Consider the following 12,302-nt stretch of genomic DNA (forward strand, 5'->3'; position numbering starts at 1 on the left):
GTTGCTTTTCTTAGACTCTCATTTGAAGTAAGGATGGGATGATCAACCAGTGATCAACAAGCCGTGGCAAGTTCTAGGGACGGTTAGGCTGGTCTAAAGTCACGGGAGATTGGGTGTGCACTGCAGTCATGAGATTGGGGTGTGCACTGCAGTCATGTAGACAGCATTAGTAAGCATGCTTAGCTGTTTTCGTTCAGTGAATTGCCAAATGGACACTTTGCATCCAGAGGGATTTGAAATTAACTTTTGATGACTCTTCCAGTTGCATATGCAACAGAGGATGGCATTGTCTGGCATCAATGGGAGGAGAGGCCTTTGGTCCAGTAAAGGCGCGTTTTCCCAGTGTAGAGGAATGCCAAGGCGCTGAGGTGGGAATGAGTAGTTGGGTATAGGAGCATCTTCATGGAAGCAAGGGGAAGGGGGTGGGATAGGGGAGGAAGGGGATAACATTTGAAATGTAAATACAGAGAATATCCAATAAAAATATTTTGCAAAACAAAGGAGACATTTTACAAAGAGAAAAATGGATACCATAGCTGAGTGACAATGAATCAACTCTAACAAACTAGATAGACTGCCTCATGGATGATGCAATTAATATTCTTCTGATCTTAAAAGACTAAACACTGCACTACCCAGATGTATATTTAATGCGCTAATAAATACTAAGTTGCCACTATAATGCAGCACAGTTAACAGAACTAATGAAATGCTGCTTCCTTACTGAGGACACATGCACGCACTGATGACTAAGAATGGACTACTACACAGTTCACAGAGTGAAGAATTAGAAAGTGTTTTCTCTTCAAGTTGCATGCATTTTAGTCACAGTATTTGTGGGACTCAGAAGAGCAGTACAAGGCTTCATGAATAATCACATGGTATTAATGATGCAGGTAGACACTAAGGAAAAGCTCTGATGGAACCAAAGATCTTAAGCAAAATAGAATGTTCAATATAAATCAGAACAAACATGTATGGTTGCTCAAGAAATTTAAAAAGCTGCAAGGTTCTGCTTTAAAGATGCCTATCCCATTTTAAGCCAGTATTTCCCTTCATGCCAACTCCAGCCTGAAATTATTCTGTAAGAACTAGACCCCAGTACCGCCACATGTGCTTTTTATGCTCAGTGTTTGTATGTTGTTCAACCCAAAGAAAGAAGAATCAACCATTTTCTCCATATAATAATTTAATATATGCCAGCCAAACAAAGTAGTTTATCTTTATTCAATTAAATAAAAACAGACCTGTCAGGTATATTATATAACATTCACTATATACACATGATTTAGGCAATCCAAGGTAATTCTATGTATGCTAACTACTCAACTATTAGTAAAACTTGAAAGGGTCAGGGAGGCCCAGAAAATGCTCTTCACATTGGGTGCCTGTGTTTCTGTGTACAGTTAGAGGGACAGCCACGAGTCAGGACATATATTACCAGTAAACTTCTGTGGGGGGTGACAGTCTAGCATAGACTAACAGTCTCCTACGTGTAAATAGTATACTTGACAGTTACATTTTTAAAAGTTCTTCTTTCATCATGTTAATAACACAAGATTTGAAGGCAACACCACCACATTTTGCTTGTGAGTGGGGGTAGGTAGGGAATGTTCTTAAAATTGGCATAATTATTCTCAAAACAATAACAATAACATAAAGTACCTCTTTGGTGAAGCCTTGGTACCCACTCAATTCACTGTAATAATCTGTAAACAGGACTGTAGTACAATGCTGGGCCTTGATTCCAACAAGGTCAGGTACCACAGCCTTTCCTCACAGCCCTCTGAATGACTTTTATGAAAATATTCTAAAGTAGAGGAGTAAAGCAAAGGAAAACAGAGGAGGAGGTCCCTGTTTGAGATTTTTAAAAGTGCATATTTTGAATTACAAAAACTGTCAACATATGGACCTGTTGGACATTAGACTGTTTCCCATCCCTTTAATGACAAAGATCACTTCACAATATGAGGACTCCTGCCTATCGGCCCAAAAAGTCCCTTCACGTGATTTCCAGGTGCAATCAGTTGTCCAATTCCTCTAGATCAGTCTCCACATTCTAAGCTGGAACATCATTTTATTTCATAATTGCGTGTAGGTTAAGTCATTGTCTTATACTACATCTTGAAGTAGAGTCGTTAGTGTTTGGAGTTCCCATTGTAACTCCTCAGTGCTGGCTTGTCCAGTGCATCCATTGCCAGCAATGGATTTGGGGCTAGGAAACTGTATATCACAGTTTAGAGGAACTCAGGAAGAATGGGCATTCTCCAACAGTGGTGGTCCATCTCTATGCATGGATGGGTGTGTGTGCTCCCTTTTGTAAGTTTTTGGAGGGAGTTTAGGGATAAGTTGAGAAGTGCTTTGTCGTGGAGGAACAGGAGGCCCAGCAATGGAATGGAGGTCCACTTCCTGTGTCAGTGGTGGTGATGGCAGATGCCTTCTCGTGCCATGAGGAGAAGGGGTTTGAGGAGGTGGTGGAGTAAAAGGGGATGGGCTGTTTGGGAAGAAGGCATTGCCATGATCACTCTTTTTGCCCAAAGGGGGAGGTTGGAGATGTAATGGCGAGCTTGAGAAAACATCAGGTGTCCTCACAGGTTCTCGTGGTGGTAACAAGGGAGGGCTTTCAGGAGGATCTGATACAGAGGTCCGGTCTGATATTGAATATCGTGGTGAATAGGCTTTTGATGTGGGTTGCCTAGGAGGAATAGCTGGGGGGCTGTCCAAGTGCTTAGACATAATCTAACAAACAAAAAAGAATAGAACATGTTATTTTCATTTGAAAAGCACCGTAAATATAGTAAGTTAACCTGGAGCTTTCAGACATGCTACTGGCTACAGAATGTGGAGTTTTACCATATGTGTTAATCAAGATGTTCTGTCCATTCTTAGGTGAGGAGGGGAAAGAAACTAATTTTGTCAAGATTAGTCAAAAGTTTGTTGTTTACTACTGACTGCCTATCACACGATACACTAAATTCTAATTTAGCATAAGCTATCTACTGTTTTGCAGTGCTAAAGATTAAAGGCAGTGTACACATTAGGCAAACAAACTACCAGAGCCCTAACTAAGTTTTAAATGTACTGTATTGATGTTTCATGAAGTCTACAGGGTCTTGACTTATCCTGCTGCCTCTCTTCTCTGGGTTGCTTAAGACCAAACAGAATTATTAGATAACTTGCAAAATACAACAATAAAGGGAGAAATCTAAACAGGCAGAAAACTTAGCTATTATTACGAGTCTTTAGGATCTCTTTAACCTAGAATGTTATCCAGCTCAGAGAAAAACTTTGAACAGATACTCAGTTTGACTTATCAGATTCCTTCACAAACTCTACGGCCTCCACACACAAGTGAGTGCCCACACTCAGGTCATACATTTTAAAACTGCTACATGAGGGCCGAAGCAATGGCTCAGCCCTTGGGACTAGGCTCACAAGCAAAAAATAAAGGAACCACACAAAGCCAAGTTATTATTTACCACCTTGTAGATTAAGACTTGTTTTTTTTTCTTTTGGTAATGCTCATAGCTTTAAACTTACAGGGAAGGGTTTGCATGCATCGCCAAACTGCCTTTATAAGACATAAACATATTGCATAATAAATTTATACTTTGAACTATTATATCTTTGAACTATTAAACCTAAGTACTTTGAGATATTAGCCTATCCCAGCAACTAATAGACTTGACATTAACAGCTGACACGGCTAAAGATTACAGTTTCTAGATAACCAATGCTTTGCTTTACCTTGGATGGGGAGGATTCCGCTGGGGCAGACTCTGGCCGTCTCCGAGGGGGGACAGGAGGGGGCACAGGCACTTCCTCAGTGCCCTTGGATAAACTTATAGATGAGACTGAAGCAGATCCTGTAGGGTGTTAATTTAAAAAAGAAAAGGATTATGGAACTTTCATTCATTACTCTTGAAAAGACTTAGATGGATACTATACTGACTAAAAGAAATGTGTTGAACTACCAAAAGCAGTTTAATAAACCAATGCCCAAAACTATTCCATTTATTAAAACAAGTTGCTATAAAACTATGCAGAAATTTTTTAGCAATTTTTTTTTTAAAGAATAAGCTGCCTAAAATGTTTTTTTTTTCTTTGTTTTTCTTTTTGGGTTTTGTTTTTGTTTTGTACTTTTTGAAAAAAATTGCTTGAAATGGTCTTTTTTTTTTTTTTCCTGAACTGTGGTAGGTTCTTTTTTTCTGTCCAGTTTTACTGCTCTCAATAAACTAGACTAGATAGTTACTAGGAATATTCTCTAATCTTGACAGTGTTGTATCTTACATAATACAAAGGAGAGGATCTGCTATTTCCTGAGGCCTATTCACTTTGCTTGGGTCCAGACTCCCCTTAGCATATAAACAAAGTCAGAGTCATCACATCTAATCCAAAAGCTTTAACCATGATGAAACTGTTTAGAATGTCATGGGGCAGGGGTGCTCTGACAGTGAAGACAGGACATCAGCCCAAGATGAGATGCATAGAGGAGTCATGTAAAACCAGAACCGATCTTAGTGACATTTAGTGAGGAAGGCATAATGAAGGCCTGAATACTTATGCTTGGAAAGACAACTTATGCTACTGTTAATTTAATAAACTATAAAAACATTAAAAATGTACTTGGCAGGCTTTTTATTTCTTTAAGCATTTTGCCCCCACCATTAAAATGTTATAACAGTAGTAGGGAATATACTTTATGTACTTTTGTGTACTTATATCCAAATGGTCAACATTGTGTGTGTGTGTGTGTGTGTGTGTGTGTGTATGTGTGTGTGTGTATTCGAGCACCACGCCAGAGGTCAATGTTAGGTGTCTTCCTCTCTTACTATCCACTTTAGTTTTTGGGATGGGTTTTCTCACTGAACCTGCAACCTACATTTTTGGCTAGGCTGCCTAGCAAGTGATGTCCTGGGACTGGTCCACTTCTGACTTTCACCACAGCTTTTTAGCGCTGGGATCACGTCATGTGGTGTTGTGCCAGGCTTTATGTGGGCGTGGGAGATCCACAGGCTCTCAGAGCAAACACTGCCCACTGAACCATCTCCTCAGACCATGGTCAACATTTTGATCACCTACTTTTAAAGAAAATATGTACAATTAGTTTAGGCTGTAACTGATACTTTTTAATGTATATATTTTGAAATCATTTGTACAAAGAATAACACCATTGATTTGTTTAAGACATTAAAAATAGTAGAATATATAGTGAATTGTTAGTTTAAAGCTAAGCAAGCAACTGCACCAGCACTTGATTTTATCTAGGTATTTTGTAACTAGGTATAATTATAAGTGAGTGCCGTTGCTTGCCCGCACTCTGCTGTCGGCGGCTCAGTGTAGGCTGTCATGTAGACGGCTCACAGCTGCCTCAGACACGCACGCACGCTCCTGCTTCTGTCCTAAAGTTGAGAATGAAGTATATTTGGAATTGTGCAGTTAGAAAAGAGATATGGTTAAATGTGGATGCTACTTATTCAGTAAGCTCTTTTAGGAAGAAAGGTTCTGTAAGAGCGTAAGTATATAAATGTAAGGCAACTGTTTATGGCCAAAAGACAGCACTGACACGGTGGGGGGAGGAAGGTCAGCAGGGAAGGTGACCTCAATCTGCTCTCAAGCCAAAGCAGGAGTTAGGTCTCAGTCAGGTATACTGATTTGGCCATGGGGCAGTGTAACCTGGGTAAAGACGGCATCCACCTCTGGAAAGGAAACAGGAAAAAGTTGTTTTCTCCCATTGATATTCTCAACTGACCCACAAAAATGTATATTTGATGATACAATGTTAATTTTAAAGAATGTCATAATCATGATTAGAAAAAGTCCATTAATACGTTTGAGAAGAAAAAAAGAAGAGTTAATATCATATTGGGATTTTTGAAATTTTTTTTACTACTTAATGTCATAACATAAATGAAAACATTCATTAAAAAACATTCATTAGCAGGCAGTGTAAGCTATAAAACCCAATACAATGAAGAATTTAGCTAGATTCAAATCATTCTGCAAAAGACCAAGAGGAGAGTCATACAGATATTATTAGATACCTTTGAAAATAGGTTTTCAGAACATATATTGTCATAAAACATTGAGAGCTTTGAATATTTAAAACAAGCAGCTGAACTCAATCACTTAAAAGATTTCAGTATATTTGGTTCTTAAATTTTATTGAGGAACTTCCTAGATAAATTTAGGATGCCTAATTTAAAAATATTATTTTAAGAAAAATTGTCTTTAATTAAATTGTCTTAATTTTTTCTTTAAAAAAATTATTGTTTTAAAAAAGCCCAAAAACATCATCAAAACAGTGATTTTCAGCCTTCCTAATGCTGCGACCCTTTAATACAGCTCCTCACATTGTGGTGACGCCCAGCCACAGTTATTTTCATTGCGACTTCAAATCTGTAACTTTCCTACTGTTATGAATTATAATATAAATGTTTTTGAAGATATTTGCCAAAAGGGTTGGGACCCACAGGTTGACAGCCGCTGCACATAAAATGAAGGAAAATTGAGAGAGCACCAGAACACCTAGGCTGTTCTAGATTGTCACTGTGACACTTCTTCACCAACTGCACACGGAACACAACCACGCAGTGGCTAAGACACTTCTTATAATAGGGCACTTAGCTGACTGGCTAAAAGTTAAGATTTCACGTTTACTTGTTTTTACTCAATATGTAATAACCCATTTAATTTGGGACTTCTTTTTTCTTTCAGTTCCCTTGGTCAGGAGGAGGGTAACTACATTCCAAATTCAGTCAGCCTTCTGGCAACTCTTTTGTTAACTTGACTTCCTTCATAAACCAGTATCATATCACAGTATTTTCTTTTTGTGTGTATAAATAAGTAGTAATTTAGCAACACTAGTAATTAGATTAAAACTCGTTTTTAAACTCTGAGTGACATGAAGCTGGTGTTCTGTTTCCTTTAAGTCCTTCTGAGGAGCTACAGAGGAGAGACACAGTATGCTGCTTAAGCAATGACTTACTTACATATTTCTCACTTTTATTTTTTCAAATATCTATTTAATTGTGTGTACAAGTCATGTGCATGATGTAGCCTTTAGAGGCCAGAAAGGGCACCTGGTCTCCTGGGCTTGGAGTTTCAGGGATTGTGAGCTGCCTTCAAGAGTGCTAGGAACCAAATTCAGGTCTGCTTGCAAAAGCAGTAGTAATGCTCTTAACCCATGAGCCAACTGTTCAGCCCCTCAATTCTCTTAAAAAGGAAATACTATACTTCCATAGAGCTGAGCGTCAAGAACATTACAACTGCTATAGTAAACTTCGGCCTTTTGGAACCCTAGAGTTGAGTGGAATGCGCTCAGATGGCTGCTGGCTGCAGTCACAGCAGCCCTTTTCCTCTGGGAAACAGGCTTCAGAAGGCATTCAGTCTAGAGACAGCCCAGTGAGGAGCAACTGAAAGCTTTAGCAGCCCCACAACTATAGATGTGTTTGTTTAAAGCAGGTGGGTACCTTTAAAATAAATAGGCTACCGAAGAAATTTTAGTGGTTAGTTGAACATAGTTTTATATTAACCTGAATTACTTTATTTCAAAACGAGTTCCTTGCAGTTTTATTAAGAGAAAAGGGAGTATTAATGGTTTCTTTATGATAACAAGTTGGGGAAAAAAAAAAAAGCCCTAAGGTTTAGGATTACAAAGCTTCATCATTCCTGGAACAGTTTCTCCTCTTTGTCTAGAAACTCTAGTTAATACCTCTCCGTGGACACATGCCACTGAGCGGAAATGCATTCCAGAATGATGCTCTCTCCTTCGGCTGGTCATTTAGTCAACCCTAGTAGAGAAAATGGGTTTCTCTATTTTCCCACCTCTTCTAGTTATAGTGACTTAAACAAATAAGAATTCTTATCAGTTCTTATCAAGAACTGGACGTTTTAAGGTGCCTTCAATATTCATTGATTTGGGAATCCTTATAATATGGAGTTGTAGGTATCTGTTCCAGGGGAAGAAACGTCACAGCTAAGTGGACCCAACAGTAATTGAAAAACTGTGGGTTTGTGTGTTAGTACTTAAGAGGACTGGTAAGCTGGAGAAAATATGTATTAACTTAGTGAGCATCTGAACTTATCAAAACACAGGCAGCAGCTCACTATGTGTACAATGTGACTTCCATGTTTCGTAGTCACAAGTAAAGCCAGGAAATGCTCAATACAAATACACTTCCTGTAGCACAAAGACAACGCATACTTTGTACTGAGTACAAATCCATGTATGCATGTCATAGAAATAATTACACAGGATTATTTCAAATCTGAAAATACCTCTGCAAGAACTACACATTTTAAGTTGGTTTCTTTAGGTTAGAAGAAGCCTAAAGTTCCACAAGGTACACAGAAAGAATTTTATTAGGAACCAGGAAAGTTATGAGCAGACTTGGATGATAAAGCAGGGTTCCTAATGCAACGGTTGGTGCTGTTCAGCTTTTACCTCAATAACGAGCTATGCAGCCCCTGATGCTGGGGCTGTGTCAAGTCTTTGGGTGGAGTTTGATCAGCTAGGAATGCCAATGGGAAGAACATGTGGGAGCAATCACCAGAGGATTAAAGTTGATTTGACTGATGTAATAATAAACAAATGTGACAAAGTGCTGTGTTATTAGGAGAGCTGCAAAGCTCCTCATGAAATACCTAAGAGTGAATGGTACTTTGTAGACAGTCAGTTTGATAACCCTGTGACTGCTAAGCATCCTTCAACTTGTTTGAATTGAGATGTACCATAAACAGAAAATGACCACTGGATTTTAAATACTTAAATAAGAATGTGTGTTTTGAAATAGATTTTTAAGATTTCACACTGAAATAATTTTTTACATACTAGGTTAAATAAAAGACTACTTAAGTTATATTTGTTTTTTCTAATGTGGCTATTAGACATTTACAGCCAAACATTACTCTCATATTTCTGTTGAACAATGATGACAGAACAGTAATTGATTTGTTTGCCCATGCTTTTCCTAGTGTCACCAAGAACTACATATTATCAGTAAGTCTGAGGAAGGGTCATCTAAGAGTTGGAATTTTATGTACTGCAGAAGCCACTGCAGAATTTGTGGGGAGAAGATGGTATACCTTATATTCAAATAAAATAAATGTGTGGACTGAGTAGATGGTTTGATCGTTGCTCCTCTAGAGGACTGGGGATCAGTTTCCAACACCCACATGGCAGCTCACAATCATCTGTAACTCCCCACTCCAGATCTACTGCCCTCTTCTGTCTCTGCAGGCACCAGGCACACAAACGGTGTACAGACATTCACACAGAAAACACACATGCACATAAAATAAATAAAATTTAAAAACAAACCACAGGGTTGATATTCTTTGAAGATTTTTAAGGATTGCCTTTGTTTCTTCTAGATGTGAGCAGTGAATTTGGACAGTGTTCAGCAAATTTTAAAAAAACTCCCAAGTTTTAGGGTTTAGATTTAAAGAATTGTAATATATTTTCAAGCTTTCATATACATGGGTGAATACACACACAGTTACAGAGGTTCTTCTCACCTCCGGCATGGACAATACTAACAACTGCTCAGAAGCACTTACTTGAGTGAAAAGGGCTTGCTGAATGGTCAGAGTCAAACACACTGCAAACATCGGTGTTACTGGAAGTGCCGGATGCAGGAGGAGGCGTCAGTGGCGTTCTCGGAGAGTTGGGCGCAGACGCTGTGCTCTCTGTCTCGCTCTCAGGGATCCTGCTGTAGCTGATTTTTCTTGGCTCCTGCTGCAGAGGTGTGGGATGTCTCATTGTTCCTGGTCTTGGATTTGATGGACGAACACCAGGAGATTTTAGAGGATAGCTGTATTTTTTTGGCTATAGACATCAAAAACAAAGCAAACCACAATACTTAAGACATCATGGCTAAAAAGAAGTTTTTTTTTCTTTGTTTTCCTGATAAAATGGAACTAATAGTTATGAAAATTGTAAGTGAGCAACATGAGAATTCCTTGGTGGTTCAGAACAGAGCCCTGCCTGATGCAGCACAGTCACTCCTCTGTGACAGATCTGTCTTGGGACTTGTTAGATGTCTGTAATTGAGCTTTAAATACATTGTATAATTCCAGTTTTTAAAACACTTTTTGAGGCAATTAAACCTTGTTGGAAAAGCGAGGATAATCATCGTGAACTGTAGGCACTGGGACATTTAGACTGTATGGACTACTTACTGACAGACTGAGTTGCTTGCGTTTTGACTTGTGTGTATTTGTTAATTTTAGGGCCCTTTCCCTGCAGAATGACCACTGTCCACAGTGCGTCACTGGAGTCCTCATAAATATTCCTAATGAATTATTTTAGGTTCATGCTTAAAACCTGATTTAGAGTTTGAAAAAAAAAAATCTGGCTATGTGTCATGGGCATTATTAGTTTACTGTGACCATTTAGAAACCATTTATATTTATTTTGACTTGTTCAATGTGTGCAGGACCATATTCAGATCAGTGAGGGGTGATACTAGCCTAAATCTGGCTAGGCACTAACAAATTACTACAAAATAAAAGAAATATTAAAATATTTTTATGCAAACTTTGCATTACTCATGGCTATTTTAAGATACTTTTTTTTTCTTTAAAGATTTATTTATTTCATGTATGTGAGTACATGGTCTTCAGATACTCCAGAAAAGGGCATCAGATCTCATTACAGATGGTTATGAGCCAACATGTGGTTGCTGGGAATTGAACTCAGGAAGAGCAGTCAGTGCTCTTAACCACTGAGCCATCTTTCCAAACCATGGCTAACATTTCTAATAAATCATTACTTAAAAAAAAAAATCCCAAGTATGCTGGGGGTGGTGACAGTGGTGCACACCTTTAATCCCAGTACTAGGAAAGCAGAGGCAGGTGGATCTCTGTGAGTTTGAGGCCAGCCTGGTCTGCAGAACAAGTTCCAAGAGAGACAGGGCTACAAAGAGAAAATGTCTTGAAAAACAAACAAACCAAGTAAATATACTGGTTGTAAATGAATTAGTAACTTTAAACTTCTTAAATTCTATGTCCTTGAAATAAACTTTAACTTTGTTACAACTAAAAGTAGCAAACAATATAAATTGGTCACTTTTATTATTACATCATATCGGACTTTATTAAAATCAATATTAATGGTCATTTCTTTGAAACCAGGTGGGGTAGCCCTCATTATATTTACTTATTAATCACTTATAAGCATCACATTTTTATCCTGTCCCTAAATAGTTTCACAAGCCTAGTCTACATGACACATGGTGCGAGTGACCATGGCGACGGAAAGGTGTAAAAAGGAAACCTGTGAATACATAAATGCTTACAAATCTTGGAAGAGGCTTAGGGTTCCGTGGTTCTATTTCTAGGGATTTGTTGAATAGATAGTCTGTAAATTCTTTCTCCATGCTATTTCCCATTGGATTCAAGTTTTCAAAGAACCTCTAAAATAAAAGCAAAAATATATATTAGTATTAAATATTTTAAATTCCTGAAAATAATTTAGGATACTCTCAATATAAGAAAATTTGAGTTACTGAGTTTAAATTTTATTTTTCCTTTTCTCCTCTACAAAATGAGCAGCCTTTATGAGGTAGCATATAAAGCTGATCACACAATCCACCTCACCTTGATGTCTGACTCTACCCGTAAGCAGTAAGGCTGGTTTTGGTACTGTTGGATCTCTCCTGTTATCTCAGCCACTCTCCTCCTCTTGCTGAAGTTGATAAGCTCTTTCCCGTGTCTTCTTAGGACCTCAGGGTTGCCTTCTTCTGTTTTCAAGATATTTGTGAGATAAATTCCTAGAAGAGACAAGGAAATTACTTCACTGATAAAGAAAAGTTTTTTCTTTCTCATCAACTGTAGGCATAATATAGTCATGATAAGCAAAGAACCAGTGCCCAGATAAGTTTGTGTATTATTAAATCCTTCTATAAAGTGCTTACGTTTCATAAACACTCAAGGAGACAGTGATCAAATTTCAGAAATAGATTCTTTTTTAATGACTAAAGGCTTCCAAACTTTTTACTGTTACATGACTTGTGTTGAAGAAACTTACGAATGCTGTTACTGATGAGACACATCGCCAGAAAGGGGGGAAACTCAACTTAGAGGATTACATTTCCTGCCTTTCCAGCCCTAGTCTTACAGTTTGGAGATGATCTGTTTGAACAGGCTTATTTGAAGAAACTTAGGAAAGGCTTCAAGTCTGTCAAGTACAGGGTAACATATAACTTTTGCATATTTCAGACTTAGTGCACATGGGATATAGCTGGTCTCCAGCTTATCATGTAGCTGGGGACCATCCTTCTGGCTTTGCTCCTGAGCAC

The 12,302-nt window shown here is 38.3% G+C and overlaps 1 protein-coding gene across 1 annotated transcript in view; it reads right to left on the reverse strand.

The window, feature by feature from the left end:
* Positions 1-1,204: 1,204 nt before the first annotated feature.
* Positions 1,205-12,302, reverse strand: part of SOS1 (SOS Ras/Rac guanine nucleotide exchange factor 1) — a 77,464-nt gene continuing 66,366 nt past the window's right edge. Inside the window, exons 17-21 of the mRNA XM_080913687.1 lie at positions 11,602-11,774; positions 11,301-11,417; positions 9,562-9,829; positions 3,748-3,866; positions 1,205-2,739 (exon numbers count right to left, since the gene is read on the reverse strand). Coding sequence (XP_080769813.1) covers positions 2,248-2,739; positions 3,748-3,866; positions 9,562-9,829; positions 11,301-11,417; positions 11,602-11,774 — 1,169 coding nt within the window. The 3' untranslated portion in view covers positions 1,205-2,247. The remainder of the gene's footprint in view (positions 2,740-3,747; positions 3,867-9,561; positions 9,830-11,300; positions 11,418-11,601; positions 11,775-12,302) is intronic.

The sequence above is a fragment of the Micromys minutus genome (genome assembly GCF_963924665.1).
Source record: "Micromys minutus genome assembly, chromosome: 3".
NCBI classification, from domain to species: Eukaryota; Metazoa; Chordata; class Mammalia; order Rodentia; family Muridae; genus Micromys; species Micromys minutus.